The sequence below is a fragment of the Rhincodon typus genome, chromosome 9, assembly GCF_021869965.1.
Source record: "Rhincodon typus isolate 14 chromosome 9, sRhiTyp1.1, whole genome shotgun sequence".
Taxonomy (NCBI): domain Eukaryota; kingdom Metazoa; phylum Chordata; class Chondrichthyes; order Orectolobiformes; family Rhincodontidae; genus Rhincodon; species Rhincodon typus.
In genome coordinates this window covers 63,267,695-63,290,056 of record NC_063340.1, presented here as the reverse complement: position 1 = coordinate 63,290,056, position 22,362 = coordinate 63,267,695, and the positions used below count along the sequence as shown (strand labels likewise).

At 40.0% G+C, this 22,362-nt stretch overlaps 1 protein-coding gene across 1 annotated transcript in view; it reads left to right on the top strand.

Moving 5' to 3' along the window:
* Positions 1-22,362, top strand: part of thada (THADA armadillo repeat containing) — a 256,405-nt gene that overhangs the window by 199,536 nt on the left and 34,507 nt on the right. The window contains exon 29 of the mRNA XM_048601335.1: positions 21,009-21,124. Within this exon, the coding sequence (XP_048457292.1) occupies positions 21,009-21,124 (116 nt within the window). The remainder of the gene's footprint in view (positions 1-21,008; positions 21,125-22,362) is intronic.

Below are 22,362 nucleotides of genomic sequence, written 5' to 3'. Positions count from 1 at the left end.
ATGACTATATACAATGACATAATATTATATTATAACCATGACATTGACATTAATACATAATTATATATAATGTATATATTATGTAGATACTTGGTACTTGCTACTTAGATACTTGGTATAGACAGCACAATTTCAGTATTTGTGGATGATATAAAATTTGGAAATACAGATAGGTTGGTGGAATGGGTGAACAGGTAGCAGATGGAATTTAATGCAGAGATTAAATACAAAGTGATTCATTTTTGCAGAAATATAATATTAAGGGTACAATTTTCATAATATGTGGAAGAGAGAGGGAGGTGCCTGGATGTATATGTGCATAAGTCATTGAGACAGCAGTTATTACAGTATATACTGCACCCTAACCTTTATTGAGGGGGCATAGAGTATAAATGCAAGCAAATTATGGTAAAACTTGTGTAGAGTTCTAGTTCACCCTCCACTAGCACATTGCATCTAGTTCTGGGGCTACATTTTAGCAAGGATGTGAGGAAATTAGAGATAGTAGTGATGAGATTCACTAAAAAGTCTTGCTGGTGAGGAATTTCACTTACATAAATTGGAGAAATTGGGAGGTTTTTTAACTTGGAGAGGAGAGAGTTCAGAGATGATTTGATAGTGATTCAAAATCATAAGTGGTCTTGACAGAGTAGATATGGAACAATTGTTCCTATTAGTGGAATGATCAAGAAGAAGAGGGCACATATTTAAGGTAATTTGGCAAAAGCAAAACCTTTTCACTCAGTGAGTGGTTGGGATCTGGAATACACTTCCTGAGACACAGAAACACATTCCAGGCAAGATCTTTCTTTGTCGATTTGTTAATTTGACTGAAGAGAAGGTCTTGGGGGGAAAGAAAAAGATTTTCCAACAGTTACTCTTATTGCTGATCTGTCCAGAAGTTGATTTCTCAGGGGAGCTTGAAGATGGGCCAGGTTACAGGAGACATCCTACAGTGGTCACATAGCTTTGCTTGCCAGGCTTTCTCTCTGCGGTAGAATTCAGTCTGTCTTGCAATTTGAATTTTTCTGCTGTACCTCTTGGCAGGGAGTAAAGATGGCTGCCTTACCCATATGACTTTGTCCAAACATGGTATTGTGGTATTTTAATCAGCAGTTTGTTATCCATGTCCCACCTGTGGTTTTATTTGGCTGAAACCTTCTGCTTTTTAACAAGGCAAGTCAGCGTTTTTACTCCAAAGGTGTCAAACAATTTATACCCTGACCAAAGCCACAGTGAGTCATAATCAAATGAGTTAAATTTGTCCTCATAAGAGATGAGACAGCTCGGTCTACAAACTTCATGCAAGTACTAGAATGATACTGACCATCTGATATGAAATATAAGCAACACAAACAAAAGCAGCTCTTATCACGTGGCAAGCCATTATCTTTGGGACGGAGGAAATGCAGATAAAGTCACTGCCACAACACGCAAAATTCAGCAGTTGCTCACTGATTCTTACCTGGGTCTTTCAGATTCAACAATCTTCAGTGTTTTCTAGAATCAAAGTGCAGAATTTAATGTTCTGTGACATGGCAGGTTTGATGGCAGAGACGATTTAATCTGGCGAGCAGGTGTATGGACTGACCAGCATTCCACCTCCAGCCGTTTAGGTTTGTGGCAGGATGCCATTTAACCCGGGGCCCAAATAAGCCCTTTAAGTAGCAATTAAGGCCTACTAAAGGACTTTATCCTGACACTACTGGTACTGACTAAGCAACAAGCAGGAAGCACAACAAGCAAACATTATGGGTAGCTTGTAGAATTATGGTGAGTGCGGGGGTTGGCAGTAATCACTTCAAATCAGTATTTTAACTGCAATTGAAAAAAGCAAGTTACAAATAAAAAATATGTGCCTGCAATTTTTTAAATTGTCATGCAGGCTGTTTATTTGTACTGCCATAATATAACTTCTCTCCACTTTTGCTTTATCTCTTCTAATGGATAAACCCTCATCCATGAGTCTGTTACGTCTACACTATTCTAATGCACTCCTGGCTGACCTCCCACATTCTACCTTCCACGGACTTAACTCCTCTAAAACTCTGCTGTCTGTGTCCTAAATGCCACTCACCCAGTGGTTCCCAACCTTTTCAGTAACATGGAACACTCCAATCAGATGAACAATTCGACAGCACATCTACTTTTTTTCATGCCCTTTAAATTTTGTCCTTTGGTTATATGAGTCTAGAATGTTTTTTTTTCAAATTAAATGAAAAATACCATACTTTTAATTTGATGATTAACTTTGACAAATTTTATGAATCATAATTTTGATTAGATAGAATATCATTTAAGATAAAAAGTTGAAACATGAGTAGACCATTCATCCCGTTGGGCCTGCTCTCCCATTCAGTAGGCTCATAGCTGATCTGGCACTCCTGATGGCCACTTTCCTGCCCTTTCTTTGTAACCCTGGATTCTCCAACTGATTAAGAATCACTTTATTGCTGCCTTACGTATGTACAAGTACAAGGTCTCTGCCCCCACAGCTTTCTATGGCAAGGAGTTCCAAAGACTCGACCATCTAAGAGAAGAAATTCCTCCTCATTTCGGTCTTAAATTGGCATGCCTATATTCTAAGACTGTGCCCTGTAGTCCTAGACTCTCCTATGAGTGGTAACATTCTCTCAGTACTTACTCTGTCAAGCCCCTTAAGAATTCTATATGTCTTAATAAGATCACCTCTCATTCTTCTAAATTCCGATGAGTAGAGTCCCAACCTGTTTAATCTTTACTCATAAAGTATTCCCTCAATTCAGGGATCATCCGAGTGAACCTTCTGTGAACTGCCTCAATTGAAATGGTATCTTTCCTTAAATAAAGGGAGCAAAACTTTGCATGGTACTGCAGCTGTGGTCTCATGAGCACCTTGTATAGCTGTAGTAAGACTTCACTACTCTTACATTCCAACCCCTTTGAAATAAGGGCCAATATCCCATTAGCCTTTATGATTACCTGCTGCACTTGTATGCTAGCTTTGTGTTTCGTGCACAAGCCCCTTTGTTGCAGCTTTCTACTGTTTATCACTGTCTAAATAATACTGTACTTTTGTTCTCCCTTCCAAAATGAACAACTTCACATCTTCTCACACCATAATCCATTTACCAACTTTTTGCCCACTTAACCTATCAATATCTCTGTCCTATTTCCTGCCAAGGAGCCAATTTTCTATCCATGCCAATATACTACCTCCAAAACCATGGCCTGTTATCTTATGACTTAAGCTTTTGTGAGGTACCTTTGTGAACGCCTTCTGGAAGTCCAAATACAACACATCTACAGGTTCCTCTCTATCCACTCTGGTTGAGACATCCTTGAAAATCTCTAATAAATTAGTCAGCCATGATTTCCCTCTCATGAAGCTGTGCTGCCTTTGCTTGATTAGGTTATGATTTTCCAAATGTTTTGCTGTTACTTCCTGAAAGGTTGATTCCAATATTTTTCCAACGATAGATATTTGATGTCACGTTGGCAGTTTTCCAATTCTCTGGTAGTTTTACAGCATACAAGGATGTTTGGAAAATTACAACCAATGCATCCACTATCTCTGGAACTAACTCTTTTAGGATCCTCGGATGCCAGCCAATAAGGCCTAAGGACTTCTCAGGCATTAGCCCCATTATTTTGTCTGAGACCACTACTCTAGTAATGTGATGGTACTTAGTTTCTCCCCTATATTCTTTAGCATTAATGGGATGTTCTTAGTGTCCTCCCCATATAGACTGACGCAAAACGTGTGTTTAACTCCTCTGCCATTTCCTTGTTCCCCATAACTATCTATTCAGATTAATTGTTCAAGGGGGGGGGGGCCTTCCTTTGCTGGATTCTGAATTTATCTCAGTCTTTGGGGCTGTCACTGACTTTTGCTCTACTTGCTTTATTTTCAACCCAATATTTTCCTTACATTCATTGGTTAGCCATGGTTGGTTTATCCCACCTTTAGATTCTTTCCTCCTTACTGGCTATGTTTTTGCTGAGATTCACAAATTATCTCCTTAAATGTCTATCACTGCTTGCCTAATTCTACCCTCATTTCACTGTAGCTCCCTTTATTTAAGTCAAACAACATTGTTTCTCACCCAAGTTTCTCACTCTCAAACTGATTATTAAATTCCATCACGTTATCATCACAACTTCCTAGGGAATCTTTTATTCTGAGGTAATTTATTAAACTTGCTTCACTACCCATTACCAGATACAAGAAAGCCTGTTCCTTGGTTGGCTGCATGGCATATAGCTCTGGAAAACTATCTCCTAAGGTACTGTATGAATTCATTGTCATACCTACTGTTTCCAATCTGAATAACCCATTCTCATAAAGATTAAAGTCACCCAAAATTATTGCTGTATTCATTTTACATTGTCCTATTATTTGTTGATTTACAGTCTTTCCTACAGATTAGCTACTATTTAGAGGTTTATGCACTACTCCCACCAATGTCTTCTGTTCCATACTGTTTTTCAACCTCCACCCATTAGGACTCTATATCATTCAAGCCTAGATTGTCTGTCACAACTGTCCTCATTTTATCTCTTATTAACACTGTTACACCACCACCTTTCCTTCCCTCCTGTCTTTCTGTAAGGTCAAATATCCCTGAATGTTAAGTTTCCAGTTTTGAGCTCCTCGTAATCATGTCTGTAGTGGCTATGAAATCATATCCATTCACCTCGATTGTGCCCTCAATTCATCTGCATATTCTGAATGCTTTGTGCACTAAGATACAAAGCCTTTAAGTTAGTTCTGTTATTGAATTTCCAAACACATTTTGTGTGATATAATGTTCACACATTCTGTCCTTTTTTTTCACTTACTGGTAACAATAAGCCCCAACAATAAACTATAATTCTCCCTCCCTCATTATCTTTGATTTTCTAATTTTCCATGCAGCTGAACCCACCCTCATTCTTCAGGTGAAACAATGTTTGTTTTATATTGATTTTCGTTACCTTTGTGCAAAATTTCACAGCACACTTGGACAGTTCTCACTGCACTGAGCCAACATCCTGTTGGGTATTGACCCATACAGGCTCTTGATTAATGCCTCAATTTTAGAATTCACATTATGGTTTTCAAATCTCTCCATTGTTTGGCCCTCCCTATCTCTACAATCAACCCTTCCCCATAGAATTCCAAAATTTCAACATTCCTTAGATTCTGGCATCTTGGAAATGCCTAATTTTAATCCCTATGCGATCGATATCTATGTTTTCTGTTGTCAAGGTCCAATCTTGGAATTCTCTCCTTCTTTCCATCTCTCTATTTCACTTTTTTCTTTAAGCCGTTTAATAAAAGAAGCAAGATTTTCTATAAGTTAAACCAAATAGAAATGGTGCAAATGTTGGAAATCTGAAATAATAACACAGGGAAGGCAGCACCTGTGGAGTGACGAACAGTTAACATTTCAAGTTGACCTTTCATAGGAATTGGAAGACGTTTGTGATTTAACTCTGCAAGTGTTGAAGCAAGGAAATGGCCAGAGTGCAATTGGTAGAGAAGAGAAAAAACGACAGCAGGTCTGACATGCTGGACGGATTAACTAGACCAAAGGATTATGTTGTAAGGAAGAAAGGATGGAAAATGGACAAATAAGAAAACAAATGATGGGCCCAGAGTGGGTATAAATGGGCATAGCATTTTCTGTTCTTATTATGTCAACTACCTGCTGTGGTTGAAATGACTAATTTTTAACAATTCCAAAAAAAGTACATAAGAATGTGACAGTACCAGAATTATGGAAAAATACTTTTGTATCATGTTAGATGGCCTTGGATGTTTAATTGTATATTTTTGCATATCTTAATATAGGTCACAAATTTAATTATAAATTGACCAGTAAAAATAATTTCTCAACAAAACCCAGACTTTGTCAACAAAAACACCTGTCAATAGAATGCATGTAGAAGCTTATATTATTTAAAGTTCCCAATCCCCAGTCTCTGTCCTGTTGTTACAATATACACAACTAATAGGATGCTTAAACTATTAGTCACATTTTCCCATGTCACCACAGAAGATTAGTGTTAGTTGAGAAATGTGAGGGTTAACTACTTTTATAGTTACAAGTGATTAGATAATTGGCTGTTTAAATACAGAAATTACTTTCAAAGGGTTTTTGGAAAGTAAAACTGCCCAGTCAAAAATACAGTGCATTTGTGTAGCGGCAACAAACATGAGGAAATCCCTTTCACATTGTCACTATCACTAAAAGGTCCATGAAAATGTATTTTCTACGGAGGGAAATAGAATATTATAACTTGGAACCTTATGAAACACAGTTGTGAAACTTCCTTGGAATCCTGTAAAATGAAACAAAGTTACTGCAATGTTTTTCTTCCGCTTTTTATTTTTCAAAAAAAATCTATTCATTTCATGACAACCTTTCTTTGATAATTGTATTTATACGATTCTGACATTCTAATTATGCATTTTTTGTGTGCGTCCAGCTCAGTCCTGTGTGCGGCATACTTTGGTCAGAGCTGTTGGTAAATTATTGGAGCCAAGTCCTTACCCACTATTTTCAAACTGTTGAGATCCTTTAATTTATTCCAAATCCTGGTTCAAAATAATAAATAGATTTATTAACATTCCTACAGCTCTGTTTGCTTTAATTATATGTACACTATAAATATTCACATTCCTGTGTGCTAAATTAGAACAACCCATGACTGTTCTGCTCTGACCCTTGTAAGTATTCTGACATCACTGTAGCTTGTACCTACCCCTGTGATCAGTTACAGAATTCACTGAGGGGGCATAGACATTTTAGAATTGCAATAAAGCACTCCAGTGTGCAAAATGATCACCATTTACAGGAAAATAAAAATAGGCACTTAACTATACTGGCAATTAAAATTATTGGTGTTTTTTTTTAAATTACTAGTTAACATTTATGCTTAGCTCTGCTGAATGTTGTAATTTACATTATAAAGTTATTTCCTTGGCTCCTAGCCTTCTTAAAAAGCAATTTCTAGAAACAGGGAGCAGCAGTTCGTTGTTTCAACAGACTTTGAAAGTTGCCTTCCTTTACAGGCATCCCATTAATTCTTGTGAAAATGAAAAGCTTGGAAAAATAAATGAATTGAAGTTTCAATTTAAGTCAACAGAGCCAGTGAAGGCAGTGTTGCCCACTGTGCAATATGTTGCTAAATGTATTTCAGCTGTAGCCCATCTGTCAAAGTGCTTGAAACATAGCTCAAACAATATGTACTCAGAAAGCAATTGGCAGTTATACATACTGAGATTTACATCAGTTTGTCAGTACTAAATCCAAAAACTCTGGGGTCACTCTTCATTTGTATACGGAGTCCAAATAAAATATCAGATATTGCTAAGCTGAATCATTGGAATGCATGTGGGAAGCAAGTGGTGTATTTTTAACAGAGAGCTCACTAAAGCCTCTTCTGGAAGCATGACATTAAAATCCAATAGCAACAGAAACTAATCCCACTGGGAAACTTATTTGAATTGGAGTTTTGTTTCTGCTCCTTTAGTGTAGTTCAAAATGGGCATGCAGGGGCTGATAACCCCAGTATGTTTTATGATGAAAGAGATCTGTGGGCGTACTAGTGAAATACTAAGTAGATGTTATTTAGGATATACATTACAGGCATCTGCAATTATAAGTGGCAGTGTTGTGTAAAGGGTCTGTCCTGAATTGACTTGAAATTTACAGTATATGCTTGCCTTATCATTGTTTTAATTCAGAATGGAGTAACAGGGATTGTAATTTTCCCAACATTTTGCAAAAGAGGTAACCACACAAATGAGATATTGGAATGCTGAGCTCTTCGCCGTGGTTGCTAATATGCAGCGCTGTGTTCACTGAATTAATTGAATGTGCACCTCATAAACATTTACAGTACAGAAATAGGCCATTTAGCCTAACATGTCCAAGACCAGAACTGCATGCTATACTCCCACTAGTGTCACCGCAGGCATTATTCTAGGTGAAGTGGAGATGAGAGACGTGTTCTTGTAAAAGCCTATGGTAGATCAGGTCTTCCACAAAAGTCATCCTCCTCCTCTCTCTTCACAAAGCTTCCCTGTCTGTAGATATCACTCCATTTCTAAACCTTGATTCAAAATAATTTGTGGGTTTATTAACATGTTCCTAGTTTTGTGTATGCTTTATTGATATGTGCATTATAAATACACTCATTCCTGCATGCTACCTTGGAACATCTTTGGACTGTTCTCCTCTGATACTTGGAAACATTCTATAGATTGTACCTACTTATTTATTGTCTATAGAATTAACTGAGAGGCATAGATATTTTCAAATTGCATGCTGTAGCCCCAGATGCATTATACCATGACAGCCCCGACCTTGTGCAAAATGGGGGCACTAAATCTTGTTGCCTCCCTATATGTACAAAGCAGCTCTCCAAAGGACCTTCAACATCAGTTTATATAATGAAACATTCCAAGTCACCCCACAGGCTCATTATAAAACAGGGTCTGACCACGAGCCACATAATGATATTGGATCAGATGACCAAAGTATTGTTCAAAGAGGCCTGTTTTAAAGAGTGCCTTAAAAGAGAAAAGTGAGTTGGTCAGTAGGGAGGTGTGTGGAGGGAATTTCAGATCTTGGGATCTCAGCAACTGAAGGAGCAATTATAATTGAGAAAATGGAAGCGGTCAAAATTAGAAGAAAGCAGATTTGTCAGTGTGTTGTAGGACTGGGAAAATTACAGTTGTAGAAAGAGGCAAAACTATGAAGGGATTTGGAAACAAGGATGAGACTTGCGTTCAAGGCCATGCTTGACCAGTCACTAGTGTAGTTCACAAGTACAGGGATGATAGAGGAAGAGGACTTCCTGCATGTTAGGACAGAGATAGCAGAGTTTCGGTTGACCTTATGTTTGTAGAGAGTAGAATGTAGAAGGCTAAACAAGCTTAAAAGATAATCCAATACTTTTCCAAGGCAGAAGTAAGTTGAAAATGTCTCACTTGCAATTTGGTGGTTGGCTGTTTAGTCAAAGCTCTTAGTGGGTCGCTTGTGCAGTTCAGGACCCGTTCACCGGTGATTGATTGATTAGCACATCAAATTTGCAGACCATGCTTGTGAAATGAGTGTCAAAACAGCCAGAAGAACTGTTCTGATCCTTTTGGCAGATGCAGGTATGTCATGGCATGACATGTCACAGAAATATGGGACAATCTGTCCTACAACACAGCTAATAGCTCTTCAAGGTTCTCTAGCCCATTGGAGACACAGAGTCCAAATTTGCAACTGATCTGCCTTGTTTGACTATACCGAAGTTTATTTCTAATCTGAAATGATCTACCTGTACGAGTCTTAATCAGATAGCCACAGTGCACTGTATATTTTTAGTATATTGAAAAGATTTTTTTTTAGTTTGTAACAGCATTCTTCCACTGATGCAATAGTCATATTGCATGCACACAAAGCAAGATCCTGGTCATAAGTCCTATCCCCTCTCAAAGCTGTCCTTATGAAGGATTAAGTTAAATTCTGGTGATGACCTCTATTCCCTCAAAAGTTGTTAATTTGAAGGATAAAGCCTGGATTTTTCAATTGGATTTAAAATGGGTTACCACCAACCTTAATGTCACATCAATTAAAACACCTGAACTTAAAGTTCATGCATATAAAAGGGAAACTGAAATACTTGGATTCAAATAGACCTGCTTGGTTTAGGTTTTATCTGCCAGTTGTTATTATTTGTATGAATGAAGTGGACAGCTTTCAACATTGGACACCATAACTATGAATGGTAACGAGGAACACGTGATTTCTGACAAAGATTCTATTGTACCCCATTCAAAAAAGAAAGTGTCTCATGACTGCATTACTTAACAGTTTAGGTGTGGTTCAATACCTCAATTTGTGTACAGCTTAGCTTTGGAAACCTTTTGCCAAATAACATCGAATTGATTCCAACTTGGTAGTGTGAGTGACTTCATTTTTCTACATGGACTTGCATTTTTAAAAATTCCAAATACAGTAATTCCTAAGTTCCTTTTTCCTTTCATTTTCAATTCCTGTACTATTAGATTCTGTTAATTATATTTAGAGCCATGTAATCTGATATTCTGCAAAGTTCAGTAAGTTATTGCCAGCAGTGATGTGATCCTGTAGAACTAGATCCCACGAGCGAATTAACAAAGACTACCTTACAATTCTGCATGAACTAACAAGGTATTGATGTGCCAACAGAAACCTCATAAACCACTGTTTGTTAACCTTTCCTTTGCCTAATACAGTCACCTCAAGAAGGCATTGGTATTTTGCTGAGATATGATTCCATGAGAAGCGGGGATTTCAAGTACTTTGCCTAGCTGGCTGAGACAAAAATAGGGATTTTCTGCATTTCTTCTGTTTGATCCTTTTCAGAAATGAGCAGAATGGAACTTTGCATCCACCATATAGACATTTAGTACCTCCTTTCACAGGATTTAAAAGAATGAAAGAACTTGTATTTATTTGTCTTTCACAATTTCAATACTTTTGAAGTGTAATCAGTGTCATAAATGTAAGCAATTAATGTGTGCACAGCAAAATTCTTCAATTTTTTTGGAACAGTGTATAACTTTAAGGTTAACTTATTTTTATGTTTGGGGTGGGAGGGGATGGTTTTCGTTTCATTTTTTTAAAACAGTTTTTCTAGGCTTTGTACCAGAGAGTCTGGAGACCAGTTTGTTTGAGTGCATTTTGAATGAAGTTTTGAAACCCCCTGCCATGGAAAAAAGTGGGGTTAGTAGATCAGTGCATGAAAAATAAAAGCTGTGCTGTTGCCTTGTGATGGGTCCAGAAACACACAAGACAGAAAAATCTAAACGTATAGAAGTTGCCACCAGTGGCCTTGCCCTTTCCTGTTATGTTCCACCAGCCATAGATAACGTCAGAAATCACATGACACTAGGTTATAGTCCAACAGGTTTATTTGAAATCACAAGCTTTCAGAGCAGTGTACCATCATCAGGTGAAGCCCTGTCAAAGGAGCAGCGCTCAAAAAGCTTGTGATTTCAAATAAACCTGTTGGACTGTAACCTGGTGTCATATGACTTCTGATTTTGTTCATACTGTCGAACACCAGCACCTCCACATTTTGGTAGTTATAGATAATGGTCAGGTATCGAGTTTAGGGTTGTAAAGGTACTTGGTTATACTATCTTTGTATTTATCTTCGTTCATTGTGGTCTTGATATGTTTCCATTACGCAATGATACTGCTATGATGGTTTGAGAGTCATGGCTTGATGTTTTTGCAAGGAAACCACGAAGATCTTGGTCAGAGCACTGGGATAAGTCCATGTCATTATTTGGTAGTTGAAATGTGGGGCTGTTTTTCCCTGAGCTGTTGTTTCTCGATGTGTGCTAGTCGAGCTATCCCACCCCAACCCCTCCCCTCCTCTCGCTGCCTCACCTTGCCCCCACCCCACCCCACTCCATGGCTCCGTGGGCCATTTCAGAGAGCAATAAATAGTTAACTTCATTGCTGTAGATCTGGAATCACATGTCAGCCAGAGCAGATACAGACAGTAGATGCTCTTCACTAAAGAGCATTAATGAACCAGTTATATTTTTATGATGATCAACAATGCTTACATGGTTGGTATTGGACTAGCTTTCCATTCCAGATTTTATTGAATTCATATTTCACCATCTGCTATAGCGTGATTCAAACCCACATCTCCAGAACATTAGACTGGGTTTCAGGATCACTTGTCCAGTGATATTACTATTGCATCACCACCTCTCCTTAAACGTGAATGGGTACAATTTTTCTTTCATCACAATTCTTGCCACTTCTACGTTTCTCTATTGCTGACTTCTGAGATGTCGTCATTTTTTTATAGCCAGTGGCCAGAAAAAGTCAAATATAATCCATTGTTAGACTGACAGTGAGAAAAATAATTTTTTCATCTGGTTTTTTGTGCCTGTTATTTGTTTGATTGAATAAATTAAAAACATTAGTGAAATACCTTCATGACATAATCGATTGTACATCCCCATTCCTGTGTGTGTATATTACATGTGATGCTATTACTGTTGTCCTCCTGATACTTAGGCAATGCACATGCACACTGGTTAATTTGTTATGGTTACGTGCAATTCCTTCTTGATATCAGGAGATTTGCAGTTTTGTTAAAAGCAAATTTCAGGAAGCTTCCCTAAGCTCTATAACAAAAAAATGATTATTCCTTCTTTACCTAGGAGCATGGGGAGCCTGATTCCCTGTTTCTTTCTCTGTAGCAGTGCCACAGCCATTTGGAGTTCAATTGCCAATGATCCACATGATTTTCTCCTGCGATAGGGTTAGGATTAGTATAAATTATGATTATTTGAATTTTGGCATTTTTACATTTGTCCTGCTGAGTGCACAATAAAACCCTCAGCACATGTCCTTTTCCAGCAATATTTTGGTTTTTCTTATGGAAATCTGCAGTTTGTGAATAAAAGTAAACAAAAAACACTGGCTATTCTTTACTGATACAAGTTAGTGAGGGCTTCACATCCAGGCCTGAACAAATCGTAGCCTGATGTCTGCGCAAATGCATTTTTTGGCAGGAATTATCAGGTAGGATCCTCATTCCTTTCTGGCCTGCATAAATAGCTGTAATGGCTGTTAAGCTCCCCAGGCTAAAATTAATACATTTAGCACAAAAGAGAGCTCCAATCTAAGATTGACCAAAGCTTGCTTAAGCCAGGGTTTTGTTTTATTGTGATTCTTATTTTAATAGTGAACTTTTAATCCAAATGGTAAAGGTATAGATTCTGCACAAAGAAACATTTGCAAACCTTTTCAGTTGATTCCCATTTTGGGTCATGTTCAAAACCCACATACATTTGTCTCCCCATCTCGTCCCCTAACTCTGAAATCTATTACTGTTACAAAAGCCGCAGTATAAGATGGTCAAATATACTGTAAGCACACAAACATCTTTTGTGCTATATCAAATTAATAACATGAAAAGCAAACTTAGAATGACTGAATTATTAACATTAATACCACCTTTTACAAAAACGTAAGGACTTAATCTCAATGTTGTGATATGCTTTTGTTCACTGACTAAAATCCAAATTTAAATTGCACTTGATTTTGAAGTGAATTGGGGGCATCATATTAAGACAGAAAAAACCTTAAGCAAATTCAATTCTTTGAAAAAAGAAGGAATCTCTTTCTCTGTGTTTTGGAAATGGTATGCTTTAAATTTTATACCACAATCTGAATGAAATACAGCACGCAATTAGTCTAGATTAACAAGAGTGATGCACCAAATATTGACTTTCCTTTATAACAGACCTTTCCTCGCTGAGTATTCTTGTGACATAGCTTAACATTCTCTAATAAGAAATTGCATTTGCATAGCACTTTTTAAGACCACTGAGTAACTCAGTCAATGAAATTCTAATGAAGTGTAGTCGTTGTTGTAAGAAACACCTTTGCAAAGTTTTGATTGGTTAAGAAACAGTATAAGATTAGTGCACTTGTTTCTAATAACACTCTGTGGTGCAGTTTTAGTGAACTGATTGACCTCTGTTAAGGATAGAAGCGTAAGTAACAGTATTTTACATGGAAATTGAGCAAATTTTAATGCAAAACAAAGTTCTTACTTAGTTGGTCATTTACACCATTTATTGGACAAGACATTTGCTGAAATGCAATAGTACAATGAAATTGTGAGAGTTGGCATCTGTCATCTACTTGTTTCAAATTGATTTTTTAAAATTGCTACTTAACATATTTCAATCATAACATGGGAGGTGGTGGTCTAGTGATAATTTCATTGAACTAGTAACCCAGAGTGTATTCAGTGGCAACTGACTCTTTGCAGCCATCAGTAAGAGAGCTTGCCAGATCAAGCTCATTCAGCTTGTCAAAAGCTGACCAAGGAGGTTCTCAGTGATTTGCCGGCCTCAGCGTTGATGTTGAAGCCCCACCTTGCTAGAAACTACCAGTCAATCAGAGGTCAACCAGAAATTAGCCACTTTTCCTGCCGTGATGTGGAGATGCCGGTGTTGGACTGGAGTGGACAAAATCAGAAGTCAAAAGACACCAGGTTATTGTCCAACAGGTTTATTTAAAATCACCAACTTTTGGAGTGCTGCTCCTTCAGGTGGAGTGGACGAAGGTACATGAGCACAATATATAACTACCTATATATTCTGTGCCTGTGCACCTCCCTCCAGTCCACCTGGCAAAGGAGCAGCGCTTCGAGAGTTTATGATTTTAAGTAAACCTGTTGGACTATAACCTGGTATTGTGTGACTTTTCCAGATTTCCAGCTGAAAAGGCAAGTAAATCAGGCTGGTGGCAAGTTAAGGGCTTTAATTAACGAGTCCTTGATTGATCTTCTCACCTAGCACTTAATTGTTGAGGTGGCAAGAAAGGGTGACCATCTCTCTGGGCCCAACTGACCAAATTATTTGCTCTTCCAACCAACTATAGGCAGGAGGAAATTGCGCTCCATGAAACTATGATCAATTGTCATAAAAGCTCATCTGGTTCACTAACTCCCTTTAGGGAAGGCAATATGCTATCCTGACATCATCTAATCTAAATTTTTTAATGTGTAAATGTTAGTCAAGCCACACGGTGAGCTCTCTTTTTCAAATACTTCCAATTCCAATTTAGGAGACAGGCAGGACCTTGGCTTAACATCTCGTTTGAAAGTTTGCATATAGTGCAGCACTTCTTTAGTAATGTATTGGATTGAAATCTAAATTATATATTTGGAGCCCATAACATTCTGATTCAGAAGCGAGAATGCTACCACCAAGCCAAGCTAATGTGTGGGACCCACGCACCATTTCAAATAAAATGTGAGATTTCCTGTTGTCTTGGCCAACATTTTGACTTCAATCAATACCACTACAAACAGATTTCCTGATTTTTTTTTTTAGCTCATTGCTATACAGCTGGAACTTGAGATGGGCAGCTGGAACTCTTCTTGAATTGTTGTCAATTTAGATACTTGGGAATAGAGTTCTTGAAAGCTATTAATTGAATATGAAGTTCTTTATGATGGTTGAGTAATCAGATAAGCATATAAATGAAAGTAACTTTTATTAACATTCATCAATGAAATTTATTTTTAGTCGCTGTTATGTTGATCTATTCACATTTTTGCACTCTGAGCTGATGTTTGCCAGGTGGTTTTCCAACGGGGGAATTAGCTTTGGAGAAAGCGAATATCTCTCAGGTGGAGATATCAAATTGATGAAGAATGACAAGGGCTTGGCAGATGCTTAATTGACCAATCCTTTCTTAATTACAGTTAGAGGATGAAGAAAATGTGTGGCTTAAACAGAGTTTTTGTGATTGTGGATTGAGTTTTGAAACTGATCCGGATATATTTTGAAATGGGTTTCAGAGTTTTTTTGTATTTTCATTGCATTCCTGTGACGTTGATGGGTCAACCTATAACAAGTTACTGTCTGGTGATGACGTTTCAATAAATTAGACTAGATTTTATGATCAACAATGAAACAACTGCATTTGTGGCTGACATCAAAGAAAGCTGCCAACAGATAAAGCAATCTTTTGTGGCATGACTTCCCTTTCCTGTTATAGTTTAAATCTCGTGCCAAATCAAGGCTATCTCCAGGCACCCAGCAGAATGCTTTGATACATTGACGATGTGTCAAGGATAGAGGCAAGTCAGTTCACCAACGTGGCACTACAGGGTCCTCTTGGAGTCCTAGGCAAGCTGAATTAGCAGCTAATCAGACGGCAAAACAAAGTTTAAAATATTGAATAACTTCATTCTTTATTTATCTTTAATATTACCAAATAATTCAAATAGAAGTGAAGACAACATTTTAAAACTGCAGATTTTTGATAATGGCATTGCCATTCTACAAATGCAAATTTAAATTTTTACGGTGACTGATAGGTTTTTAACAGAAATTATGAAGTTAGTACACTGTTTAAAAACATAGATAACCCTCAGTCAATGAAGTAAAACTTTTTCCTGGGGTTTTTACTCCAAGACCAGCAACATAAAAGGGAATGTTTCCCCTATTCACTGCTTTTGGATGATGGTCTTAAAGCGCGGCCTTTGGAAGAGGATTGAATCACTGACAGCAACTTCTGGTTTTCTGTGTTATTCTGCTTATGAGCAAGTTCCTAAAGATGCTGCCTACTTCAAGTGAAGTATTGATGGAAAACGCTGGCAGTTTCTCTGCCATTACCACTGCAAAGTCTGGATTATTATGGCTACCAGATATGACTATAATGTCATCGGCTTTACATTTGACCTCAATAGACTTGCAGAAGATAAATGCTAAACATTTTACTTATATAAGACTGTTATATTTGTTGTTTAATTGTCCACCACTATTCAGGATAGCAAATGATTGATCTGATCTGATCATTGTGCAGTTGCCTAGCATTGTTTGCTATCTGATGCAGCTTTTATTCATTTGTGGGCCGTGCACGTTGCTGGGTGGCCAGCATTTATTGCCCGTCCCAAGTTGCCCTTGGGAAGGTGGTAGTGAGCTGCCTTCTTGAACTGCTGCAGTCCACCTGCAGTGGGTTGACCCACAATGCCATTAAGGAGGGAATTCCAGGATTTTGACCGAGTAACAGTGAAGAAATGGTGACATATTTCCAAATCAGGATGGCTTGAAGTTGAAGGTGATGGTGTTCCCATATATCTGCTGCCCTTGTCCTTCTAGATGGAAGTGGTCGTGGGTTTGTAAGGTGCTGTCTGAGGATCTTTGGTGAATTTCTGCAGTGCATTTTGCAAATAGTACACACTGCTGATACAGAGCATCGGTGGTGAAGGGAGTGGATGCTTGTGGATGTAGTGCCAATCAAGCAGGCTGCTTTGTCCTGGATGGTGTCAAGTTTCTTGAGTGTTGTTGGGGCTGCACTCATCCAGGCAAGTGGGGAGTATTCCATCACACTCCAGACTTGTGCCTTGTAGATGGTGGACAGGCTTTGAGGAGTCAGGAGGTGAATTACTCACTGCAGTATTCCTAGATTATGAACTGCTCTTAAACACAGTGGCTATATGTGGTGAGTCCAGTTGAGTTTCTGGTCAATGATAACCCCAGGATGTTGATGGTGGGGGATTCAGTGATGGTAACACTATTGAATGCCAAGTGGTGGTTAGATTGTCTCTTATTTGTGATAGTGGTAGCCTGGCGTTTGTGTGGTGCAAATGTTACTTGCCACTTGTCAGCCCAAGCCTGGATATTGTCCAGAACTTGTTGCATTTGAAAATGAACTGCTTCAGTATCTGAGGAGTCGCGAATGGTGCTGAACATTGTGCAATCATCAGCAAATATCCCCACTTCTGACCTTATGGTGGAGGGAAGGTCATTGATGAAGCAACTGAAGGTGGTTGGGCTGAGGACGCTACCCTGAGAAATTCCTGCAGAGATGTTCTGCAGCTGTGATGATTGACCTCCAACAACCACGACCACTTCCTATGTGTCAGGTATGACTCTAACTACTGGAGAGTTTGGTCCCTGATACCATTGATTCCAGTTTTCCTAGGGCTCCTTGATGCCACACCCAGTCAAATGCAGCCTTGATGACAAGGGCTGTCACTCTCACTTCACCTCTGGAATTCAGCTCTTTTCTCCATGTTTGAACCAAAGCTGGAATGAGGTCAGGAGCTGAGTGGCCCTGATGGAACCCAAACTGGGTGTCACTGAGCAGGTTTATTGCTGAGCAGGTGCTGCTTGATAGCACTGTTAATGACACCTTCCATCACTTTACTGATGATTGAGAGTAAACTGATGATGCGGTAATTGGCCGGGTTGGATTTTATGTTGGTTGCGTTTTATGTACAGGATATACGTGGATAATTTTCCACATTGTCGCGTAGATACCAGTGTTGTAACTGTACTGGAACAGCTTGGCTAGGGGAGCGGCAAGTTCTGGAGCACAGGTCTTCGGTACTATTGCTGGAACATCGTCAGGGCCTGTGGCCTTTGCAGTATCCAGTGTCACCAACCGTTTCGATTCACTCCAAGTGATATCAAGAATTGGCTGAAGAGTGATATCTGTGATTCTGGGGACCACTGGAGGAGGCCGAAATGGATCATGCACTTGGCACTTCTGGCTGAAGATTGTAGCGAAAGCTTCAGCCTTATCTTTTGCACTGATGTGCTGGGTTTCTCGATCATCAAGGATGGGGATATTTCTGGAGCCTCCTCTTTGATTGAGTTGTTTAATTGTCCACCACCATTCACAACTGGATGTGGCGGGACTGCAGAGCTTAGATCTGATCCATTGGTCGTGGATAGCTCAGCTCTGCCTGTCACTTCTGCTTATGCTGTTTGGCATGCAAATAGTCCTGTTTGGTGGCTTTACCAGGTTGACACCTCATCTTCAGGTATGCCTCGTGCTGCTTCTGGCATATCCTCCTGCACTTTCCATTGAACCAGGGTTGATCCCCTGGCTTGATGGTAATGGTTGAGTGGGGGATATGCTGGGCCATGAAGTTACAGATTGTACTGGAGTACAATTCTGCTGCTGTTGATGGCCCACAGCACCTCATGGATGCCCAGTCTTGAGTTGCTCGATCTTTGCAAAGTCTGTCCCATTTAGCACGGTGATAGTGCCACACAACACGATGGAAGTTATTCTCAAAGTGAAGGCGGGACTGCGTCTCCACAAGGACTGGGTGGTGGTCACTCTTACCAATACTGTCATGGACAGATGCAACTGCAGCTGGCAAATCGGTAAGGATGAGTCAAGTATGTTTTTTTCTGTTCTTGGTTCCCTCGCAACCTACCACAGGCCCAGTCTAGCAGCTGTGTCTTTTAGGACCCGACCAGCTCGATCAGTAGTACTGCTGCCGAGCCACTCTTGGTGATGGACATTGAAATCTCCCACCCAGAGTACATTTTGTGACCTTGCCATCCTCCGTGCTTCCTCCAAGTGTTGTTCAACATGGAGGAGTACTGATTCATCAGCTGAGGGAGGACAGTATGTGGTAATCAGGTTTCCTTGCCCATGTTTAACCTGAAGCCATGAGACTTCATGGGGTCCAGAGTCAAAGTTGAGGACTCCCAGAGCAGCTCCCACTGGGCTGCCACCTCTGCTGGGTTTGTCCTGCCAGTGAGACAGGACATAGTCATACTCTCAGAAACATACCTTACAATGTCAGGCTGTTGCTTAACTAGTCTGGGAGACAGCTGTCCCAATTTTGGCACTAGCATCCAAATGTTATGGAGGAGGGTCAACAGGGCTATTTCTGCCATTGTCTTTTCTGGTGCCTAGGTCGATGCCAGATGATCTGTCCAGTTTCATTTCTTTCAGACTTTGTAGCAATTGGTACAACTGAATGGCTTGCTAGTCCATTTTGGAGGGCAACTGAGAGTCAGCCATGTTGCTGTAGGTCTGGAGTCACATATAGACCAGACCAAGTTAAGATGGCAGATTTCCTTACCGGAAGGTCATTAGTGAACAAGATGGGTTTTTCCAACAATCGACAATGATTTCATGGTGATCCAGATTTTTTTTATTGAATTCAAATTCCATCATCTATCGTGGCAGGATTTGAACCCGGGTCCCCTGAACATCAGCTGAGTTTCTGGATTAATAGACCAGCGACAATACCACTAGGCCATCGCCTACCTTTTTAATGTGCACACTGTCCCAATTGTGTTGTACCTTCACAAGGTTGGCATCTTTATTTTGGGTATGCAAGCGGTGATGTTTCCGTTTACCTGCTACCTTTCTCTTTGTAAATGGTAGTGGTCATGGGTTTGGAAGGTTCTGTTTAAGGGTTCTTGTAAAATTTCTACAGTGCGTCTTGTCGGTGGCACACACTGTTGCGACTGACATTGGTAGTGGAGGATGTGAATGTTTGTGGAAATGGTCCCAGGTAAGCGAGCTACTTGGTCCTAAATGATGTCAAGCTTCTTGAGTGCTGTTGGAGCTGCATTCTTAAGGCAAGTGAGAAATATTCCAACACACTCTCTTGATTTGTGCCTTGTAGATAATAGACAAGCACTGGAAACTCAGGAGGTGAGATCATTGTTGAGGGGTTCTAGCTTCTAACTTAATCTTGTAGCCACAGTACTTATATGGCTTCTCCGGTTCTGCTTCTGGTCAGTGTGCTAACGCCCAGCCCGTTTACTCTGAGCAGGGTTTTCCTTTGATTATTGTCGCACCTGCTGCAGGCCCTGTGCGACAGATTGTCTTTCTAAACTCTTAACTTGGCCATGCTTGATGATGGGTTTTGACATCATTCTGACAGGTACATTCTGCGTCCTTGCTACTGTCAGTGTTATTTTCAAGTGATATTCAGTGTTTCTTTCAAGTGATTTTCAGTGGGAAGGTGTAATCAGTAGGAGATAACCTTGCTCATATCTGTCCGAATATCGTGAGACTGCAGTCTTGAGTCTGTCACTTCCTGATAGGTCTGTCCTAGTGGTGGAATGGGACAAGATGTACCCAGGATAGCGATAGAGATTTGTACATTAGCTGAAAAGTGATTCAATGAGTATGGTTATGTCAGGCTAGTGCTTCAGTTGTCTGTGGTTCACGTCACCAAACACTTACCAGGCAGACACTTTGCAGAGTTGGCTGGATGGATTTTATTTTTGTTGTATCTGATGCCAAGGTTGAAGCAGTTGTTATATCCATTTTTGTTCATATGACACTCTTTCTAGCATTTGGATACAATTGAGTGGCTTTCTAGTCTACACTGTATTTCAGGGAACAGTTAAAAGTCACCCACTTGTTGTGAGCCTAGAGTTACAAATTGGACAGTCCAGGTAAGATTGGCAGATTTCTTTCCCTGAAGGACGGTTTACAGAGATATTGCTTCCAAAATTAATACTTTAAATTAAAGGCTATCATAGTACCCTCTGTGGATTTCATTACAAATTGTAATTACCTTTAGCTGTAAACCACAGTCTTTTATGTGTCTTTCAAGTTAGTTTCGAGAAAATGTTGAAGAGTTGTCACATAGTTGTCTGCTGCCAAGATTGGAATTGTAGTAAATTAAGCAAATGCTGTCAGTGGAGCCAATAACTTGTTGTTTTGCTTTCATTTATTCAGTCACTTCATTTACTGCGGTCTTACTTTGACTCAAAACAAAGGATGAATTCAAGCCTTCCCCAAGAGTTACATGACATCATAGCTTGTACCAGGGCCAAAGTCTGGTTGGCAACTCAGTAAGTTTGAATTTTATTCTAAGTCATTCTAAATAAGGACTAGTTTAGTCAGTTTTTTTTTAAAGTTAGTATATTTAAATTCTCCTGTATTTTTTGGTGAATTCTCATACATCTGTCCAAGTGTTGGCAGATTTAATGGTAGAATTTATTTTTTCCTTTCATGGCTTTTATGCTAGTTGCCATGGTTTACACCCAAAATGGAAAGATGTTTCTTTAGATCTTAGAGATAGTAGGAACTGCAGATGCTGGAGAATCTGAGATAACAAGGTGTAGAGCTGGATGAACACAGCAGGCCAAGCAGCATCAGAGGAGCAGGAAGGCTGTCGTTTCGGGCCTAGACCCTTCTTCAGAAATGGGGGAGGGGAAGGGGGTTCTGAAATAAATAGGGAGAGAGGGGGAGGTGGATAAAAGATGGATAGAGGAGAAGATAGGTGGAGAGGAGAGAGACAGGTCAAAGAAGCGGGGATGGAGCCAGTAAAGGTGAGTGTAGGTGGGGAGTTAGGGAGGAGATAGGTCAGTCCAGGGAGGACAGACAGGTCAAGGGGGTGGGATGAGGTTAGTAAGTAGCCTCCAACCTCATCGTTCCCCAACCCCGCACCGCCCGCTTCTATCTCCTTCCCAACATCCACAAACCAGACTGCCCTGGTCAACCCATTGACTCCACCTGCTCCTGCCCCACCGAACTTATCTCCACCTATCTTGACTCCATTTTCTCCCCCTTGGTCCAGGAACTCCCTACCTATGTCTGTGACACCACCCACGCCCTCCACCTCCTCTAGAACTTCCAATTCCCTGGTCCCCAACACCTCATCTTTACCATGGACGTCCAGTCCCTATACACCTGCATTCCCCATACAGATGGCCTAAAGGCCCTCCGCTTCTTCCTGTCCCGCAGGCCCGACCAGTCCCCCTCCACTGACACCCTCGTCGGCTTAGCCGAACTCGTCCTCACCCTCAACAACTTCTCTTTCAATTCCTCCCACTTCCTACAGACAAAGGGGGTGGCCATGGGTACCCGCGTGGGCCCAAGCTATGCCTGCCTCTTCGTAGGTTACGTGGAACAATCCCTCTTCCGTACCTACACTGGCCCTAAACCCCACCTCTTCCTCCGTTACATTGATGACTGTATCGGCTCCACCTCTTGCTCCCACGAGGTGCTCGAACAGTTCATCCACTTCACCAAAACCTTCCACCCCAACCTTAAGTTCACCTGGACCATCTCTAATACCTCTCTCTCC